General features: G+C 43.9%; 1 protein-coding gene across 1 annotated transcript; it reads right to left on the bottom strand.

Moving 5' to 3' along the window:
- Window positions 1-134: 134 nt before the first annotated feature.
- LOC144741720 (laminin subunit gamma-3-like) lies at window positions 135-22,625 on the bottom strand (the record flags this gene model as incomplete). Its single annotated transcript, XM_078624220.1, has 6 exons — window positions 22,464-22,625; window positions 20,330-20,568; window positions 16,431-16,552; window positions 14,527-14,831; window positions 2,071-2,201; window positions 135-301 (listed from the first exon to the last, which is right to left on the bottom strand). Coding segments are annotated over exons 1-6 (1,126 nt in total), but the record flags the coding sequence as incomplete, so codon positions are not given.
- Between the last annotated feature and the right edge of the window lie 281 nt (window positions 22,626-22,906).

Raw genomic sequence — 22,906 nt, 5'->3', positions numbered from 1 at the left:
GGTGAGTTGTATTGGATTTTACGGTCGCTCGGGCAGCCCGAGCTTGTCACTTGTAGTCCACACTGCCCTGTGAGTCTTTTCAGTAGACTGCACACAGGCAGCTCGTGACAGCGGCGCAGAAGCAGAATACTCACTCCGACACTCGTTGGCCGAGTCCCCGGTGGCCCTGGCCCAGGGTCTGTCCTGGTAAAAAGGGTGACATTTCTGGCAGTCGTCCCCCGCTGTGTGATGTTGGCAGGCGCAGACCAGGCCACCGTGTTCCCCTTCGACACAGTCGCTAGCGTGACCGTTACACTTGCATCTGTGGGAGATGCAGGGCAGATGGTTATGTAAAACAAGCTGGGTCAGGTTTTTCTATATAAACTCTTGTTGTACTTGTTCACTTAAGTGAAGGTATGTTAACAGTCCCAGTGAATGTCGTGGACGTCAGGAGTGGCAGGAGGTGCGGGTAGTGAGAGGGGTATTTCTACCATAAGGAGTTATCACTTTCAATTAGATTTTTTTTTAAGTTCCTTTCAGCAACTGCACAATTCACACACCACACACACACACACACCTCTGACTGCAGGTTTCTCCGGAGGTACCGACGTGTCATCCACATTTTTTTTTTTTTGGTGAGCACTTTTCAACCTTCTCTAACCAGTTGTGTAATTCATTCATTCTGTTTTCACAACACGCTCCTTGATATCTGCTAATTTCCTCTCTGTCTCTCTCTCTCTCATTGGAGAGCACACAGCAGACAGCAGAGGTGTCAGGCACTCCTTCCCATGTGTGCTGTTTCCTGGCAGTGTTTCTGGCTTCTGTCAAGTGGCTGTGATGGGGGACAGGCACTTGTCACTGAGTGTTGGGCTCTGTCAAACGTCACCAGCTGTCCCAGATCCAGACTTACGCCTGCCGGAGGCTCAGACCCAGTTATTTCTGTTGTTGGCCAGGCAACGACAACCTATTCCAAAGAGCCTCATGTTGGAGTTGGATCTTGATGCTACGGCTGCTGACTTCTAATGGCAACTCGATGGGTAGTGAAGGATGTGATTCTGATTATGCTTATGTGAGATGTTGACAGGCATTTTTTCATCAGGGGTGTCAAATATATGGGCCTCTGGCCAAACAAGCCCCAGTCTGACTTGCGGGATGGATTTGCAAAGAGCGAAAGTTGCTTCTGAACTTCTGGTCTTGTTCCAGTGAAATCAAATTGGGCTGAATGTGGCCCCTGAAATCAAATTTGACACCCCTGCTTTAGACAGTTCATGTTACTGCCATATAACAGAATAAATCCAGCTAAATACGATCAGTGATATATGGCCACCTCAACTTCAAAGTTCCTCATAACCACCGTATGCTATTGATCATTTCTGATCAATCACAGCGTCTTAAAAGCATCTGTGCTGCTCAGCCAAGGTGTAGGTGCATGTGTGGTACAAGTGTTGTCCTCACCCCCGCCCCTGAGGTGGGATGACATTGGTGGGTAATTTGTCATGCTGCTGCGGTGATCCTGAGTGTTTATGACAGGTGTCAGATCAAGTTTATATTCTTTCTGAAGATTTCATCTCACCAACTTTAATCGCCCCCTTCCATCCCTGCTCCGTGGATGTAATCCTAGCGCCAGCACCTCTCTCATTACCGCGAGTAATAAAGCCAAATAACTGGAAGAGGATTATGTTGGTTTACTCTCATCAGATGGTGACAGCCAGGTTTTGTGTTTTTTTCCCTGTTTAACAAACAGCTGTGCAGCATAAGGTGTTAATGGCTTGTCTGGGTTTGTACACAAACAGTACTAATGTGTGTGATACAACAATACCTGTTGTAATACATATTCATATACTCTTCATCAGAGAAATTGTATCTTCAATTGATCTGCATTTAAACACTATGGAATAGATTTTGGTGTGAGTTGAACTGGAAATGTCCATCAGCCTCACTTATCCTCACATAGAAGAAATAGTCTGCCATAGATAGAACTACATCGGGACATTCTGTGCTTACAGTGAATTCCTGACCAAATGAAAATATAGATATGATACACAAAGGTCTTAGCAGGGTGACATTTCTCTCAGAGGGCGCGTGTCGTACCTGCCACCCACGGAGAAATCAGAGATGGCGTAGAAGTACGAGCGCAACACTTTGGTGTCCTTGAAGAACTCGTCGCCGAAGGTGTTGAGCCTGTCCAATGAGATGAGCAGGTCAGTGGCTGTCACCCACTCCTGGAAGGCAACGACAAAAAGGCAGAGAAGTGGATCAATGGCAGGGAACTGTCAAATTAGACAAAAGAAAGAAAAGAAGTTTAGATGGTGGGTCGACAAACCAAGGAAGAAGTGAGAAGGATGTGAATGGGACAGCTGCAGATATGACTGAGAGATACTCAGCATTGTGTGGGTTATGGTGTTAATGTCAGAGAGAGGGATGAGGAAAGAAATGGATTAATGGAGACAAAAGAAATCTTTAGGAAAAATGAAAATGGGTAAAACTGCAGCACCTTCTCAGTTTAATGGATGGCACTTGGCAAAGCTGCGAGCCCTGATATGATTTAAGCTCCTCTGTTTGAGGCCGCTGCAGAGGTAAAGACAGGATAAAGGGAGAGTGGGAGAGGAAGGAGAAGGGGCAAACAGAGGAAGAGCAAACAGGAAGATGTGCAGGGGTGGGGCGGAAGATAAAAGTGAGGTCAGGTAAGTGGAGAACAAATGACACCAGGAATCCCTCACTGAATTGGGAACGGAAACCAACTTTGGAATAAACTGCTGTGGGAAACTTCCTTAGACATGACTTTGATGTGTGGCAGTGGGAGACAAGGATTGACCTTCGACAAAAAACCTATTTATTCATGTTGTCAGAAAACAATTCATTCCCTGCACTACCCCTCCTCTCCAGAAGGAGACATCAGCCATTTTAACCTGCACCACCAGTCTCAGTGGGACTACGCCCACTTCCTGGGGACACCTCCTATAAAAGGGGGCCCCCAAGTTGACACTCTTCCTTTGTCCTTCCAAACAAATGCCATGTGTCTGTACATCATTGTAAGTATTGAAATGTCTATGTGTTATGTTTGTTTCATTCATTTTTTTCCTGATATGACCTCAGTTGACTAATTTAATGTAGGTTGATACTTGATATTAAGTGATACTGACATTCGTTTGTTCTCATCAAGAACCATGGCAACCATCTTTGGAAAAATAAACTTTTCTTTTCTCAATTAAATGTTTCCTGGTGGTGTGTGGCTCCAGTAGAACTCTGTTGTATCCAACACATGTTTTTCCACGAGGGTGTGAAAGGGCAATGTTTTCTTTTGTCCCTTTGTTACAAACAGATGCTATGTCCTTGATGGTATTTCAAATTTCTCGATTACATCTTGGTGGCTGGTGGTGGAGTAGCTCATAAAGCCTGAAACCAGATCAATCAGCCATTAAATAATGGCCAACGAGCAGTGAAAACATTACATCTTCACTTTATATGTGAAACTACTGCTGTTTGTCCAAGTGTGTGTTCTGGGATGTGGATGTAGTGACTTCAATTAGTTTATCAGAAGAAATGGAAGAAAAAGGACTCTTCCGGTTCCACCGACTCTCCCTCAGCTATCTGATGTGATCTCTCAGCTTTAAGTAGCCTGAGAACTACAAAGTTTCAGAGTTGTTTCTCAGGGGTCTTCCTCAGTTCTCCCGGAGTCATAGAAGACCTCCTGTTTCAAAGGAGAGGGGTCTTCATATTGACACCACCTGTGTGGGCTGTGCCTGCAGACACTGGTGGGGTCACATCATGAGGTCAAAGCCACTAACTGAAACATCTATAATTGGTTCAAAATGCCTTGTTCAGAGAAAGTTTGACATAAAGTGGAGGAGCAGCTCATAGTCTAGATTAGCTAAAGAACTGAGCTTGATAATGTTATTAGTCTAATGCTGCATATGCAGCTAAAGTAGCTCTTGTACTGTATGTTGTGGATTTGTGGTCTGAACCTTCTGGGACGTGATTGTTGGACACGGTTTGAAAAGTCTGGTCGGATCAGCCCATCTCCACCGGCTGTGCAGGCCAGCCAGGAAAACTGAGATTTGAAAATTGTCAGGTCTCTGTACTTCTGATGCTTGAGATAGAATATTTGTGATCTGAAGTTCGGTTCCTCTTCTGTTATTATACGTACTTTTAGCTCTACTGTATGTATCAGTTTCTGAGCTGGGGCCTCTGCCTCCATATCCATCCAACCACACCATGGATCGATGCTTTTAAACTCAAGACAGCATTGATTTAAGTCCAGACGAAACATTCCAAGCACAACCTGAAACGTGCAGCTCTGCATTCACAACAGTACAGTTCACACTGCGGCACCTGACTGAGACCGGTTGAGACTTCACCTAAACCACTGTTGTAACCAACCCCGTCTCTGTCCCAGACATATTTTTGTCCGATTGCATCTTATTTAGAAATCCCTTCTAATTTATCTCTACATTCTGAAGACTTGTAGCACCCCCTGAGGGGGGCACATGCTTTCACGAGCCTGTAGAGCGAGCCAAAAGTTAGCCATGTTTGTTGGAGCAGAAGGTCTGCAAGCAAGATCAGCAATGGCATGGGGAGAATCCCCTGACAGATGCCGAGCTTCAACAGGACTGTTCAGCCCAGTGCTACTATTGTTCCAACTTTTCAGTTGCACCTGGAATCTTTGGGTCTGGACTGACCTTCAAAGATCCCTCTTTGATCCCGCCATGCTAGCCTGACACACCAGGACAAACCAAGACAACACGTGTTTACTAAGGAGGCCTGGGAGATGTTACACCGGAACATCTGGTGCAAATGAGACACATGTGCCTCAGATGGGTTCAGCCCTCCCAGAGCTGAGGTCAGCAGGACTGGACTTCAGTGGCAGCAGAGGGGAAAGCTCTTTGAGGAAAAGTACTCAGCTCACAGTGGAGCTCTGTGTGGCACACTTTTAGTCGAGGAGTAAATTTAGGGCCAGCTGGTGGATCCTTTTTAACACCTCTGCAGTCGTAACTCATCTCAAATTAAGTGTTCTTACCTGAAATGCCCTTTCACTTTACCTAGCCTGTTTATTTTCCTGTTTCTCCCTCTTGCCAGCCTTATCACCCGTGCCGGCGTGCACTTGAGGATTTCAGACAGTGTGCCTCAGCAGCCTGTTTCAGTCCACAGAGCTGCTATTTTGTTGTAACCCTGACTTCAGTTGTGTAGAATTGAGGGCAGCTGGGCTGGTGTGCTTTTGTTGGTGCTCTTGCTTACAGTCTTTGTCCCTATTTGACTCCATTCCAGTGGTATCTTGTTTGGATGACATCAAATGACCCCCCTTTTTTTATTTTTGAAGGTCAGCTGGAAGATGTTAGAATAGATCCCAGGTGTTTGGTATATACATATTAATGCCAATAAAGAGCAATTCACACACTCAAATTAGAACATTACATAGAGAATATTTAGTCACAGCAAAACCACCTCCTCGACCCACATCCTGCCATTCTCATGCATGGCCCCCTCCCCTCCCACCCATCGCCATCAACCCTCGCCAGCACCTGTTTACACAGTGTTTACACACTTCTGTCATATCCCCAAAACACCCTCCAGAAACCGGTGGGGATGAACCCCTCCTGAACCTGACCTCCACGACTGCAATATCTTGTTTTGACGCTTCCCCTGGTCTGTCCCCGGCCACCCAACGGGCACACCACACCTCCACAGCACATGTAGACATCAAAGGACCCTGATGCCCCCCCTGATGTGTGTGGAAGCACATGTCCCCTTTTTTATTTTGTCAACACTACCTGGATAGGATTTCCATCTGTGGTTTATGGGGACACCTATGAAGTTTTGATGGCTCACCCAGCTGCAAGGAAGGCCAGTAAGAGTTTTAGGCATTGATTGGAGGGAGCGAAAGTAATTCACGGTGTAATTTAACACATGGTGAGAAAAGAACAGGAGAGTGCTCTGGGGATTTCTGCTCATCCTGGGTGTCATGCTTTCAACGTAGCTCTATCTCATCTCACTCTGCGTTAACACCTTGCCATGCTGTACACATTTAATTATGCATGATTTACATTTTTATGCCGTGTGGAAGCTTGGCAGTCATTCTGGCAGGTGGGCAGGCCGGAAGCAGCCCAGCTGATTGGGAGATTCGTGGTCCCAAAATTATCAGTCGCTATTGTAAAACAGGTGCAACAGGTGGCACCCTTGTTGGGTTAAATCATTGGCAACTGGATGAGTGCTCGCGTCTCGACACTCATCCGAGAAGCTTCTTCAGTTTTAAACTGACTACTAATACTGCGTTCCACTTTCAGCAGACGTACGAGTCGGTAACTCCCGGTTCTTGTTTCATCAGTAGGTTGAAACACACAAAAATACATTCCTACACCGTAACAATATTCCCTGTGAGGCGGTTCTGTGTATACGTGTCACTGAAATGAACAATGGCCTTTTAAATAAGCCATCACAGATTGGTCAGATTTGTTGCTAAAAGTTCAAGTGGGATCAATTTGCCCTAATTTGATCATGTAAACATGTGATGTCAGTAATCCACAGTGAGTTATCCATGTGGTCGGAATTATCAATCAGTTGTCAGAAAACGGAGATTATGAGGAACTAATTGAGAGACCCGAACGCCGGAATTTATATACATGCAACGCAAAAGCCAAAAGCTCTGCCATTTATCAAAGGGTGTGAGGCCGTTATCATATGTACTTAGTCATTAGTTGTGCTTGGAGGAATGGTGCTATTATGTGCGGAAAAGCAGACGCAGTTCTAAATATCACTTAGTGCACTGAAAGGAAGCGGTTTCTTCGGGTTAATTAGTAGTCAACCCATTACTTATTATTTGTGCAAACCACAGCAAAAGCTTAATTAACTTTGATTCTCTCTCCTTTGAAATTATTGGCTCAGAGTACTACAGCGGTGCTGACTTAGGGGGTAGGCTGAGGTGTTTGGAGTGGCAGTCGGCCAGTTATTTGCTTTGGACAGTTCCTCTCTGATTAAGCAGTGTGTCGGTCCACGCAAAGACATAAAACACATGCCGATATAATAAGACCACCCGTTGCAAAGATGTCTGATATGTTTTAGAGGACGTCTCTTCTTAGAAGTTTCTAATCTGAACCCATGTCTCCAAATTCCTCTTTTCCTTGACAGATCTCCCCTCCTTGCCATCTCCGCTTTGTCCTCCCGCATGCTGCCTTGAACCCTGAGGCTTCTGGCTACTCGCAGCGGCAGGAAAGAGAGCAGTGTCCCAAAGTTAATAACTTTTTAATTTAATTGCTTAAGTTCACTGTGCCCTCAATATGTATTTTCCTCCTTTGCTCATTGTCATTCAATGCTGGCGCTCCAATTTGCCACACTGCTTTCGAGTGAGAGAGCGCGAGAGAGAGGTGGACTCGGGCGTGTGTGGTGGGGAAGGAGAGACACACAACATTTTAATGGTTGACTGAACAAATTAAATTTGCAGCAGCTTTCATCTTATGTGTTGTTATTGAAAAGGAGCTTAGCAAACCTGAACAGGCTCCTCTTTGAAGTAAACCTTTTGCAGAAAACACCTACATGCCATGTTACAGGTGACCTGTTGATTCCAGGTAATTCAATCAGCAATGACACGTGCAATCACTATGCAGAATATGATAATTTATTCGAGGGAAAGATACAGGCGCTGAGAACACCTGTGCATTCGTCTATCAGCACTTATCTTTTCCCTCCAATGTAATTTGATGTCTAAAAATGTGCAATATGTATTTTAAAAGCAGTGTATGAAGTCTGTCACTGAAAGTAAGCTCCCTACGATCTGCAAAGGGATTAAAATGCTATTAAAACAGGCAGAATGCAATTCCTGTTTTAAGCCTCATGAAATATGCATGGCTCTGTGTGAGCCATATGCAGATGAAATGGCACACTGACATGCCATTGAGGGGAGAAGGGATCATTTTATGCTCTGTTGACAATCTGTATGTGAAAAGTGTCACTTTAACCTCTGACAGAAATGCACCAGGAAGAGCCAACTGATAAATGGGATTTTGAGAAATGCAGATTTCAGAAGTGATCTGACGGCTAATGCGTTGTGATTTAATGTGGCGTGTATGGAACAGCACATCGAGGCTTCTTAACACTCAAGACACATCGTCCTCTCAAAAAACATTGACTGGTTTTTGCTCGATGGTCGAAAACAACAACACACGGTGGGCTACAGCCTCTGTTTTACCTCCAGGAATTCATTTTACAGCAGTCCTCCACTTAACTCAATATGCAAAGCAATGTAAATGTAATATTGTCACAAACAAAACCGGAGATTTGGCAGCGTGGCTCATGGCGTTCCTGTCGATGACATCAGCGTTGTTCCACCTGACTAATGGCAATAATAAAAGACTTGTTTAAAGGAGACGTTTTCAGGCTGAGCACCCCGTTACTGTTCTGATACTGAAGTTTTGGCTCAAGGGGACAAACAGGACAAGAAAAATGGTTTAATCCATGTCAACTGCGTGGTATTACAGCGCACTCTTCACCTCCTCTGCCTTTGTAAAAATGAGAAAAGGTCAACTCATAACTGCAACGATGAGAGGTTGTATGACTCATCTAAAGCAGGGAAAGGCTGCGATTACCTCGTACTGCAACATAATCACATTCACATTATATTGGTTTGATTCCAGTGTGCAAGAATGGAGTTCATTTTCAAAATGTCCTCTTCTGCCTCATGATACAGTTGTAAAATGCCCCAGGACAGTGTACTTCTCTTCTCTACATTTATACGTCAGTGTCCACATGTGTATGCTGATGATACAGCAAGTAATTGTGCCCCTGGCGGAGGATGCCTTGTGGTGTAGAGATGATAATCTGTCTCTAAACCCCACTTTGTAAATCTGATTTCTGTTTGTCCCTTCACACCTCACCATGAATGTAAGCTGAACAGGAACCAGACAACCAACGTACACTGATGCGACATTTACTTTTTAATGAGCCTTTCCATTCATGCATCTACTAAAATTCTCGTCTTCTGTCTTTTTTTTTTCTTCTCTCATTTCAAACCATAGAGACCGAGCTGCATTCACCAACTGAGGTGTTTACTCTCACGACGGACCTCGACCTAGAAAACAACTAGATAGATTATTGATGCAAGCGGTGACCTATTGATGCTGCCATCCGTCAGCTGCAGTAATTATGATCAATGCATACTGAGAATAAATCAGTGAGAGCAGGTAGGTCGGGGTGTTGGATACGTCCCACTACAACCAGACCTCAGTGCAGGCTTTTGATCCTGTTGCCAGCGCACAGTGAGGACGTTCGTTTTCGGACCTCTTCATACGTTGATATGTAACAGATGTGCTGTTGTGTTGGGTCGTGCAGCAATCAGAAGGTTCCCAGTTTGAATCCCAGCTCCCCCAGCATCCATGTGAACGGCCCTTGGGCCAAACACGGATGCACCTGATGTTGTACAGCAGCGTCTACCAACAGGTGTGAATGTGAATACGGTGGCAGAAATGTACATCTATCGGACAGTGGCTGTGTCCGAAATCGTTCCCTACTCCCTATCACTCACTACGGAGCTCACTATGAGGTTTCGGACACCACTACAAAATTGCTTATCCATTACATAGTGCACTATGTCGGGAGTAGGGAGCAATTTCAGACACAATTAAACATCTCCGCCATCTTGTCTGTGGAATCACTATGTCACCTCGTTTGCATTCTGTCAGCTCTGTTTTTTGTATCAGAGGATGCCTGGCGTGTTTATTTTCTTGCTCAACCCATCTGTCCCCTTTAAATAACGTAGAGGGGGGAATAAGTGATTTAATAAAAGAGATGGTGCAATTGATCCACTTTTTATTCTAATGGGAGAGCAGATCACAGTCAATTTTGGGCCTTCTCATCCTATTTAACGGGAAATGCTTGGAGGGAGATGTAGAGTGAAAGAGAGAATGTTTGGCAGGTCTGTTGAGAGATTTGCCACCCAATCTATGTTTTCTTGCCTCTTATTGATCCCCACAGCTTTATAATCAAAGGGTTGATGGTCGGGTCGATGGTGCATCTAAAGCCTGCTGAAACACAGCCAACAACACCATTAGTAGTCACATTTTAATGTAAATAAGACCTCTGCTCATCTCCCTCGCGCACACATATATATGGCGGATGCTGTTGCATGGTCGTGAAAATAAAATAAAATCACAATGTCTGCTGCACCTTTGAAAGTAGTTTTCCAGTTGTTTTCAAACCTCTGAGTGTAGAAACGTTTCCCTCGTATTTTGTGATTGAATCAGCAGTAGTGAACAAAGGCTTCGCTGGAAAAGAAAGCTGCCACAAAGAAGCTTGTTAAACAGGCTAATGAAGAGGTAATCATTGTATTTTAACCACGAAACAAAAAAAACACAAGAACTGTGCGGTTTTCATGTAAGTTGTTTTCAATAAAGTGTGCTTTGGTTGTGATAATCAAGATGTTAATAACAGCTGATTTTACTGTTAGATCATTGGAACAAACACTGTATTGAATTGAATTGACCCTCACATGCAGATCAGTTTTTGCCTGCATTATTGCGTTTCAGTTTAAAAACCTGGTGTAACATACACGTAACATATAAAAATACACGTGATCGTAATGCAATATTGATAATAAATCGCCACAGAATGGACGTGTATTTTATTGTAGTATTGTCACGTGCTCCTCAGTAAGGACTTGATGTTTTGTGAAGGTGCTTAAGTATATATTTGTATTAATTTACTGCCATTGACTGGCACATACGTGCAAACCTTTTTTTTTTTTTCTTTTGAGACTTTTCCTTCACACTAAGATATGTGATAAATTGATTGATTTTTCCATCCAACCGGTCAGAGTGACGTAGACGTCACTAGATAGACGACAGCAGTGATGATCACAGATGTTGACTGAAGGACAGGAAGTCAGGATTGACAGATGTGTGCGTGCTGATGTGTGTGACAGAGCTGGACCGGGGGAGCTGGGGACGAGCTGGAGCCGTGTACACGCGTGGGAATTAAACGCCCCATACACAAAACGTGTGAAGCCTTCTTAAATGTGTCAAAACAAAACCAGGAAGCAGATTGAGTCATGGGGCCAGAATAAGAAAAGCTGGTGTAGTCTGATCCTGGGAAGGAAATTCCCAATGAAAAGTAATTCTAGAATCGATTAGTTCATCACTTGTTCTCTGTTCTTGAGTGCAACCATCTCTAGTTCACTCGTCCCTCCCTTCCTGTCAGTCAATGTCGGGATGATGAAGATACCGTTTGACTTCTACCCCTTCATCTAGTTCATAGCTCTCCTTATTCCCACTGCAGAGACTTGTAGGCTCATTGGGTTTGTGTGAGATTGTATTCAGATTTCACTGTTCTCTTTTGTAAGGATAGAATACTCAAAAACAATTTTGTACTACTTGACACAAATGCGTCTTTTGGCCAAACTTTAAAACAGAACGTCCCAACCTGTTGCTATTTTATTTACTCATTTATTTTCCACTGTCTTGACGATCATTTGAAATGCTGTCACACTTTTTTTTTCAGTCAGATTAACTATTTCTCGATTCTTAATTTGTAGTTGTACTTTCTCCATTAAACAGATTTCAGTAAGTTCATTCGTTGCGCCTCAACGTCAAAAGTTCACCTGGAAACAGCCCATTTAGTGTTTATGTGCCTATGTATTACTGGAAAGAATCTTTTTTTTTAATCAGATTCATCAGTCATTAATGGGTTTAATGGTATAGTACCTTACCTTTTCTAGTTAAGTAAGTACTATGTCTTTTTATGTGAATGTGAAGTTTATGTTGAACTCTGTTTTACTAGTTTACTAGATGATACTTTACTGTGGAGGAACTAAATTATGTTCGTTCATTTTTATGGAAAGATACAGGACATTCCCTCTGCGTGTATTTGACAATATGAGACAAATACTAATAAACCTTTAAGTGAAACGTAAGCTCCCTCCTGGCACTCCTGCGACATCAACCGCTGATCACCTGTGTCTCAGCAAGTCTTCAAATCATTTGTATTCCCCCTTAATCCCAAATAATCCTTTCATGGTAATGCGTATTATTCTCTGTCTGTGTGTGTGGAATGCACATATAGAAGAACTATAATAACATCCCACAGCTTGATTTGATCCCATCTTGTCCACTGAGCAAAAAGAAGAAAAGTTTGTCTAGTCTCTTATTTATGGGAATGAGGGCATTCAGAATCCGTCTTTGTGGCTTTGTATTTGCGTACCGATGGTAGCCCACCACACAACATGTCCAACCCATGGCAATATGGCCGATAATCCAATAGTCACTTTTATTTACGCCCACAGTGGGCGCAGGGGAGCCTCATTTCGCAGCAATGAGGAGAAAATGTCTTTATTCTGCGGCTCAGATCAGCTTATGCTGAAGAGTTGAAGCAGCACTCACCACTCCCGTCGATTCCCTCCATCATTCTCCTCCTTAAATCTAGATCACTCACGAGGGAAGGCTGCCGTTTCTTTCTGTGTGGGGGCGACTGCAGCAAAGCCACCCATTCAAAGAGCCGTGGTTGGGAGGTTTAAAGGAGACGGAGTATGAGAGTGTGTGTGTTTAAGGGTGGGTTTATCGGCAGGCAGATATGTTGCATGTAGCATCTAAGTTAACTCGACTGTATCGCTGTTTTTCCTACAAAAGTGTAGCAAAGATGGAGCAAAGATGCCAGTATAATAAATTTACAATTGTAACGTGGTGGCAGGTACATGATCCATTGTAATAACAATGAGACGTTACAGTTATTTCTATTTCTATTTTGTTTGACAAATGATGTTGGTATAAGCGGGTAGGTGTGCCTTAAACAGTTTTAAGGAACAGCACAGTGGTACATGTACCACGTCTACCGTACTTCCCAGTTTGTCTGCGGTGGTTCTCAGTCATCCAGGTCATAGTGTCTTAATGAGTTCATTCGAAGGCAACTGGACGTTCCTTCACTCATCCGAGAAGCTTCTTCAGGTCTGAACTGACAAGTGGAGAAGTGGGGACTTCTGCTAAGTCAGGTTAATGCCCCTTTTCCACTCCACGGTTCAAGCATGACTCAACTCAACTCTACTTGGCTTTTTTTGCATTTCCATTCAGGATAGTGCCCGGTGGCCATTTTTTTGGATATGAAGTATCCTAGCAAGATGCTTCCTAAGATTCTTCTTCTTTCCTGAACTCCATTGTGCTCCATTTTACAGCATTGTCTGAGCCATCGCTGATAAACTTCACCGTGTTTGTGAGCTGAACAACACATCCACAGTCCTCAAATCCTCCTCCTTCCTGTGTAGCTTTTCGGAGACAGTGGGTTTGGTGACACTGCAAGCCCTTCATGCAGTTCTTGTATTCTGGTGATCTGGTAGCTATATTAGGATACTAACTAGAAACTGTGAGACTGAGACAGGAGGTTTATGAAGACACAATGTAGGAAAAAAAAAAAAAGGTTTTGACATGGCAACAGAAAAGTCCATTGTTGTCCAAGGACACGTTTGGTTCTGATACCGATGCACAAGACGAGCTGTGAATCTGTGCGAGAGGCACTTCTCTGTCCTACGACTCCAGCTCAAAGCCCCTCACTTCAATATGTGAGCAACAGACAAGTACAAATATTCAGAATTAATTGACATTTATTACAGAGTCTGAGTCCCACTGTATATAAACAGAATCAGGAGAAAATCAGGGAATAAAAATAACCATGAAGTGAAGGAAGTGTGAAGGACAGCAGAAAACGCATGTTGTAATGTGAATCACATTATAGAAGCGTGACTTCCCTCCGAGACGCAATTTGATTTTGAATGTTTGTTCGCCGTGTGTGTCTGCCAACGTCCTTTTGAGTCATTGCTTCTTCAGCCTGTGGGCTTAAGACCAGTTTGGCAACACTGCCATCCCTTCCGACGGATGCTAACGGATGCAAATAATTCAGAGAAAAACATGGTACATTAATCACATTTCTACGGTAAATCATGAACTATTTCTTCTATTCAGAATATACATGCCAACGTCAACTTAATATACCCACAATCCACCGGGGCTACATCCCTCTAGGGGTTTCTGAGGCAAAACAAATCAGTTTATAAATACAATTTCCAGGCAACAGGTAGCTGATGAGCATGTGTCTGACCAATTTAGAAATTACGCCGTTCCCTGTTGGGTACGTACATCTTTTATATGTGACTCTCTCTCAAGAGGATGCAGTGTTTTGCAGCTCAGCCCTCTGAAGGCTCCATCAATATTAATCAGAGCTAAACATAACATTAACGGCTTGAAGGCAGCTGTGTGTGTGTGTGTGTGTGTGTGTGTGTGTGTGTGTGTGTGTGTGTGTGTGTGCGGCTACAATACGTTTGTAAGTGAGTGTGGGGGAGCGATTCGGAGGGATGGGAGTGTCACATGTGGCTATCATCTCCAGTCATACAACGTGCTAACTTTGTTATCAGTGATGTGAAGGGGACCCTTGTGTCTTGGGGGGCTTTCATTAGTCACTAATCATTAGTCACTAATTTTGCAGCTTTCTAGTGAATCCCGACCATTCCACATGGTCCGCACATGAAACTGGGGCAAGGAAACAGCTCAGTGGAACCTAATAGACAACAAAATGAGGCCTCACCTGCAGCAACGGGCTTTGATCAAAGTTGTACGCGCTAGGTCGGCCCTCCAGGGTGGAGAAAGCCACATTTCCCCCAGTGAGAGGGGAGATATCACTGAACTCGTCTGTACACAAAGCAGTCCTCTCATCATCTCCTGGGCGGATGTAATCTTTAGGATCCTTTCTGTAGGTCTTCCTACAAGAGGCGCTGTAGAACTGGTAAGGCAGCCAGGGCCCGTCCACCTCCGTACGTTTGTAGATGGCAAAGCTCTCCGGACGGCTGGTGTAGAACTTCAGTCGAACGTAGGTTATCTCAAAGGCCTTTCCTGTGGAAAACACACAGGAGCTTTGAGTACATCATTGACAGACTCACTGTTCATAACCAATCTATTGTAGCTACAACAGTCGGGTCAAAGTTGGTTATGTAAGAGTCAAATGCTGAGGGGTAGGAACCCTGAAGCAAAAAAAAAACAATAAACAAAAGCCCGACATAATATCATTATGGAGAGAAGGAAAACATTGGAGGATAGACTTAATTTCCCATGCTGTGTGGGGTAAATGAACAGCATTCCTGCAGGAGGAGAAGAATACCCAGGATTATTTTCTCATTATCCAGATCATGATGGGCCCAGCAGTGAAACACGGGTCAAAGAGAAAGGTACAGAAATGTCTCTTTTATTGAATTAACATGCGTTGGGCGATGGGCGACAAAACAGGCCAATGAGTGGCAGGCACACAAGGGAAACCATATGGACTGTAACACCAAATTAATACATATCTTGTAATATTTGTGGAGGGATCAAAAAGGAGGGATCCACAGACACACACACAAAGACACACATACACATATATACAGTATATACACATGGTGTATTTTTAGTGGTGTGTATGCCATTAGGGGGCACACAGAGATAGAGAACAGAAGGACAAAAATAATTTAACTTTGGAAAAAAAAACAGGTTCCAAGTACAGTTTTTGCATCCAGAACACCAGCACCAAATGAGGCCAGATTTTCTTTTGAGTCGAGGATTTTTCATCATAAGATGTAATAGGTGCTACTTTGTGACCCCAAAAAAAAGAAAAAAAAAGGAATCCTGAAGGAAGAACAGGAGGATGTGTCACATCAGCATGTGTTGGATTAAATGTGTGCATTCCTCATTTTATTTGTACCTTAATGCCTGCAAAAGATTTAGTTATTTAATTTAATTTGTATTAACCTGACTGCTGCTGTTTTGTCTGGAGTAATCTGACTTTGCACCCAAGCAAATAAAGATCCATGCTCATATTATAATGATGGTGTATAATGATTTCTTTTTTTTTTTAACGCCACTGACTCTATATCAGGATGTGCCATGAATGCAGACTCTGCTGATTGTTGTGCAGCTTGAAGAGGCACGTATAAAAGTCACATGGAGAGCCAAGTGGGAAGGACCACATAGAAAGTCTTAAACATTCGCTCTCTCTAGGATTCGTTTCTACATCATTAGATACCGAAGCTAAAACCTCGCTGGAAATTCATACAGGGACGCCCTGCACTCGTGCAGCCATTATGACATCTGTTGCTTTGCTCTGTCGAGTCAGAACAAAGCATCTATGTATTTTGTCTCTCCAGCTTTCCCTCTAACGCTATCGTCCTTTAGGAGCCGCGAACGTCATTTAGCTTCATTTACTCTGCATGAGGTGACCTCAGCCCTGCTGGGACAAAGACAGAAAACAAAAGACTGCGAGATGATGAAACATTGCTTGCATATTCCCCCTGCTGATGGGAGATATTTGTGTGTTCTAAGGCATGATGGTTTGGAACTTCTTTTCTTTCAAGGTGTGCACACTCTTCATTCATTCCTATCGATGCGTGCAGCCAACACATTTGCCTCCAGGTCAACTGACGATGAGTTCAACGTGAGGCTGCTCGACTCTGCCGTGACGGCGCTTCATACACGACACGAAAACATCTACAATGTCGGACATTGAACTGCTCTGCTTTTTGTCACAGACGGAGCAGAGCAGAGAGACGGTGCCGGACACGAGCACAGAGACGAAACTCTGCCTGGGTCACACAAAACACACAAACATCTGGACTTCATTAACTGACCACAGTGTATTTTTTTGCACACATGAGCTGTGTTAAATGAGCATGACAGGAGGAATAAAGAACGATTTTTGTTTTGTTCTTATTTCGTTGTTGATCTGGGTCTTTTTAGCATTTATTACTAGTGAGATTTGTTTGACAAAAACAGTAATATGATGAATACATAGAACAGAAGAACGCGTATAGCAACAGACACTAACATAAAAGGGTTCCAAGGCTCCACGTGTCAAATGTCCATGTTTGTGTGTGTGTGTGTGTGTGGGGGGGGGGTAGTTGAATTAGGAGAGAAAGTAAATACATAGATAAGTAAATAACAAAGCATGACATGAAGTAAACAATATTATATAACCATAGTGTTGACATGATTACAATTCGTTATGGATAAAACAGTATTATAAAGAATTATATGGTATAAGATCACAATACAGTATGACGTAAGTTTTTTAAAATAACATTATAATACTCTCTCACTGTAGCGACCAATCTGAGCCTGGTAGACGTCACATGTTAAAGTCAGTCTCAGTTAGTTTTGAACTCGCTGCAGGAGGCACCAAAAATAGCTGCAGACACCAGGTACAGCCTCAAGTGGAAACGCAAAAAAGCTGAGTCAAGTTGGAGCGGCGTCATGGAAAAGGGTGCATATGTGACATACTTTTGACATGACACTAATTTTTTCAATTGAATCTTCAACTGAAATTTCTGGTTAAGTTCAGGCACAAAATCTGTGGGTGAATACACACTTCAGACAGAGTTGTGTGTGCGTGTGTGCTGATGTGAAAGGTTTACATTGCAGTTAGAAAACGCCTGCCTTCTGGGTTGTTACCAGACGGTCAAGTGTTGGTGAGCACAGATTAAAAAAAAAAAAACGGCTTGCACAGAGTCAGTTTATTTCAGAAATGTAAAGAGAAGAGTTCTCACAGTTGGGATTGGCGCAGCATCCTCCCTTGGCTCACTCAGGGGAACTAAAAATTATGACTACGGTTGGAAACTCCAGTAAAACAGCCTTGTGTGACTTTACTGGAGGTGCTTTTCTGAACCCGACTTGGTTGCATCACAACTCAAAACCAAAGCATTTCATGCTGTGCAGTTATAAAACTATAAGGCACAGACTACTTTAAGAGTGAAGGCCGGGAGCTTGCTTGCAAGAATCAGTCTGACCCGTTTGTGAGTCATTTCAGCTTAACACAGCTGCTCCCAGACTGAGAGAGGCTGCAGACTCAATATTTACAATGTGTTTACTCCCAGCTCTTATGGATCAGCAAATACTCCGAAGAGCAGATTGATCTCCTGAGTCTTGAAGTTTAGAAACCAAAGAGTGGCAGCCTCTTACAGAGAAACGGTGTCTCACATCCGAGCTGATTGCCAGTGCCAACTGTGGCAGACTTTCATCGTTGTTTTACTTCGGAGACAGGATGTTGCTTTTCTTTGACTGCCCTGAATGAGAACCAGCTGCAGACATCAGTGTGTAATGTTAGAATGTGTGTGGTGTGTGTGTGTGTGTGTGTGTGTTTTGAAGTATTTGTGGGAAAAACCTGACCCCAATTCTTTAGCAGCACACTACAGCCGTTTTTCGTCTCTGCCCCCCTCCCTTTTTCTTCCACTATATTTTGTTTACTCCCCACGATCAGCCCAGCTTCCCCCTTTTTTTCTTTTCCTCATTTCGCATAGACCATCTCTGACCTGGCTCGAATACGTGTCCCTACATCCTGCCGCTGTGTTTATCATCCCAGCATTGCCCTGTATTCCTTTCAGGGAAACCTTGTTTTGTTTGGAGAGGCAAAAGAAAACAGTAATGTTGAAGACACCCCCTGCTGGCAGCCCAGATGGATCACAGAGCTTTAATTTAACCACAGTGATGCCACACAACATTCTGGGCTATTCAAGTGGAGAAAATTGCCTGTCTTGATTGTGTTATATGTGACAATTGTGCCTTCTTTCCAGAATATTGAGTCCAGGTGGCAAAAGGCAAAACACATGTTTGGGAGGCAGCGGGAAAGGGGGCAAAGGTCACTTTGGTCTGAGGGTAGATGGACTTGTGGGTGATGGGAAGACTTAAAGAATAAACATGTCAGCTGACTGATGACTTTAGCTCCAGAGCACAATGAAGCATCATTACCTTCCTGCTGTGGATTGTAGACGGCGAAGCTTCAAAACACACAGCCTGACGTCGACTTCCAGTTGGAAATCAATGTCTCAATTTGACAGAGACTCTTCCTGCTTTCATGTTAATCAAACTACAGTGTTAGCATTGACATTTTCACCCTGTAGTCAGTGTCACTTGAAGCCACGACACACGACACACACACACACACACACACACACACACACACACACACACACACACACACACACACACACACACACACACACACACACGACACACGTCTAAGCACTAAATTGGAGCCACAGCCCTGGTCTAATAAAATATTATATTTTTGGCTTCCTGCTTCAGCATACTGCTCCGTAATCCACAGATTTTGGGATTAAAACGAGAAGTAGCAAACACACACACACACACATATATAAGGGAGAATAATTAATTGCCACTATTTCATTAATCTTAAGTGACTAATGTGGTACTGTGTTATGGAATGAAATGACTCGGTTGAGCAGTCAACAAATACTAGCAATAACTTGCATTCAGCTTTGGTAACTGGATACGTCCATCTACAGACCTGCCTGAACATTTATTCTTGAATGTCTGAAAAGCATCTTGGGGTATCTAGAAAACCATTATTATTATTTATTTTATTTTTATTGTTATTTTTATCATTATTACTTTAAGTGCTGTGTGTTCCAACTGCTTAGTATATACACATATTCTGTGCTTACATACTCAGTCCCCATGTCCCATGATGCATCTGCATCTCTTCAGAATGCTGATGCATTTAGTAAAGATCACTTTATGACACACGTCTGTGTGTTTCTTGGAATGAGCGGCCATTATGTCCACATTCTCTATTTGGACATTAACCCCCAAAACGGTAGGTCTTAAGAACGTCCATGAGAACCACCAACATCTAAGACAGCACTCACTGTAGTAAGGTTGAATTAGCATAATTTAATGCGACGGCACACTGTCTCTGGTTCTTCAAAAAAAAGGCAGCCAGAATGGATAAGTTCATCACCTATTTTCCAAGGCTGTCCATGTTCTGACTCAAAGAAAATTGGGTCATTATTCGGTTTTGCTAACAAGGCGAGTCAAATATATCCGTGTGTCCTTCTCAGACATGCCCTTGCGGCTATGTGCTCCAAGTATTGCAGCTCTAAGCCCAGACAGTCTTTTTTTTCACAAGCGCTGCTCAGAGGCACAGCAGAATAATACACACCATCTATTGTTCAGCGGTTTGGTGAAAGATTCATTCATCAATGGGCTGGGAGGAGATCTCATAGAAAAGATGGTTTAAAAAACAGATGACACTTAAATCAACTGACATAAAGAAGACTAACAAGCATTGCTGTGAAATCCCATCGCCAGACGCTTTGCACTTGAAACCATCTGCATTTATTAATCCTGAGACAAATGTTTGCACATTTCTCTATTTCTGTCTGTGACAGATGTGGCTCCCTTCAAAACTTTTCAAGCGCTGTAAAATGAAAAAAAAAAAGGACATTAACCATCCTTGAACGCTGAACCATGAACAAGTCCCTCCCAAGGATTCTGGGCTCAGACTGAACAATGATGACAGAATTGGGGTGCTGGATTCCGTAGAACATGGACTTGGCTCTGCCCACCACGTGGGCTCGTCATTCCTGTGGAAGTCTGTCAGGAGGCTGGCATTGTGGCTCAAGTCTGGGTGCGACCAGTCACAGCGGTGGCATGAGCGCGTCGACCCCGTCTGCATGCAAAAGTCCTCTGGCGGGGAACCACACACGTTTGATACCTCCACTGTCTGATTGAAGGCAACATTCTCAAACTTGGGCATGCAACGGTGCACGGCACCGTCCTCGTCATAGCAGGAGTCCATGGCTGCCTGAACAAGAGGGTGGCAGAGCAGATGAAGAGAGAGGAGAAGGGCCAGGAGATGAGAGCTCACCGCACAAAACGTATCCATCTCTACAAGCTGCTGAAATCACATTTACACTTCACATGCAACGTTTCACACTCATGTACTTTGTTGCCAAGATGAAAATACATGAAGACCGTGAGGAGAAGTAATCCCGTCTACGGAAAAAGTCCAGACTGAGGGCTTTGGTCTTTCTGCCCTGCTCTCTGTGAAGTCTCCAACATGTGTTCTCCCCTCTGTGGAATGAAGTTTGTGCAGGAACTCCTCTCATCAGGGCCAGAGGAGGGACAGGGATGGGGGCTCGTGGGTGGAAGAGTCCTAGAATACCTCCACCTGCTGGTTGGTAAATGCAGTGAAGCATCATTAGCCAGTCTAGACTGGGAGTGTCACATCCCACGTTGAGGTTGTTAGCACCTACGGTTTCACCAGCAGCACAGGGGATACGGTGATAAGTGTTTTTTGGCAGCTGGTTCATCGGCATTATGTTAACTGTGACAAATACATAATGTCATGATCAGAAGTAGGGGGGAAGAGGTGTTAAAACCTCACTGAGGCGCTCAGCAGGTGATTCTACCAGTTGAGGTGGGAAACAGGCTTAATTGGTTCGTCATATTTCAGAAGCAGTGAAAGTCAGTTTTGTTAGCTCAGAGGCTAAGCTAACACGTTTTCAGATGAGCCTGTCCATGGCTGTGACTGATCAGTGACCAGATAAATAAAATATAGACATTAAAGTGGGACTCTCGTTCACCCAAATGGTTATTGGCTGTGACCAAGTGATTGTGTGTGTGTGTGTGTGTGTGTGTGTGTGTGTGTGTGTGTGAAAACAGTTGCTAAATTCTCACTTACGTCAACCATTAAACCACTGACCATATAAAAAACATCAGCTCTAAACAGTGCTCTAGTTATTTCTAGAAGAAGAGAACGTGGAAAATAAAGGGAATTACAAGGGGAAAAAAAGCATAAAGAGAGAAAATCAATGACAGAAAGAGACACGCAATGTGGGCACATGCATTCCAATGCTGTGCATTTATGATCCCTCTGGGATTTTCTCCAAAGTCAGTCAGATATCTCCCTGTGATTGCGTCGATTTATCGAGGCTCTATCAGCACTCAGGAAGGGCTGTTGTAAAAGGGACCACATCATATTGCAATGAAATCCTTTGCTGGTTTTAGGTGAGAAGAGGCCTGGTTCCAATTCTTTTAGCTGTATTAGGATCAGCCATTATGACAAGAGATTTAAAGACGTCTGCTCTCAGAGTTTTAGTCATCTGGTGGCTTTGCCGTTACATCATCTGCACGGCGGTTGAAAATGGATTTCATGTTGTGTGTAGAATCAGATGAGTTCAGCCGGTGTGTTAAAGACAGGCAATGTGACACATTCAGCTTCAAAGTCAAACTCTTCCAAAAAGCTAAATTACATGAAGGATGTGAAATCTTTAATTCCCGGCCAGCGTTGGAGATGTCTGAATGAGCTCAGCATGGGGGCCAGGAGGAATGTCTGCCAAGCACCCAAGAGCCAACTTATTGCCTGGGACCCCCTGCTGGTTTTAAACCATTTAGTCAGACTAGTCGGGCTCCTCACTCAGAGCTCCAAAGTGAACTCACCAAAATCACTGCTCTGAATCTGCCCACATTAGCTCTCAACACGTCAAAAAGAGGCTTTAGGGTTTAAAGTAGATACATATTGTAGACTTACTGTTTGAATCAGCATGAAACTGTGAACTTCCTTTTCAGCACAGATGCAACAGCATCGTGACTGATATTTCAGGCAGCTAACCTGTGCATCTGTCTCTGGGGCGCGTGAGAAAACAACGCAGCCATCTGGATGCTTCGCTGCCATTGAAGCCCTGAAGTCGGTCCCACACTGTGCTCTTTCACATGCTTCGCTTTCCCTTCCGCGTCTTCTTCTTCTTCCCTCCGTTCCTCGCATTCTCTGCTCCTCCCCGTGCTTCTCGCCTGGTTCCCATAGCCTCCACCTGCCAGCTCGTCCATTTCATACTGGAGACTGGTGCAGCTGTCTGTCATGTTGCGCAGCTTGTGTTCACCCGGAGACGTCGGTACGGCCTCCTTTTTATGATGACACAATGTCGTCGCGATGAGTTATGCTTCCAAGCCGTGACTTGATGTCACAGCTGTCAGCGCTTCACTTAGCGATGCACAAGTTGGCTGCCGTATCCCCGCAGGTATCCCCGTTATCTGACGAACTAATGAGCGCTGCTCGACTGTCACATCGTCACCCGGCACTTCCTGGCATTACACACACCTTACTCCTCCTGACAGTTTTCTCCCTCTCAACAAAAGTCTGT

The sequence above is a fragment of the Lampetra planeri genome, unplaced genomic scaffold (assembly GCF_965212315.1).
Source record: "Lampetra planeri unplaced genomic scaffold, kcLamPlan1.2.h2 scaffold_675, whole genome shotgun sequence".
Lineage (NCBI taxonomy): Eukaryota > Metazoa > Chordata > Hyperoartia > Petromyzontiformes > Petromyzontidae > Lampetra > Lampetra planeri.
The sequence above is the reverse complement of the archived record's forward strand: the minus strand, read 5'-3'. Positions and strand labels throughout refer to the sequence as shown.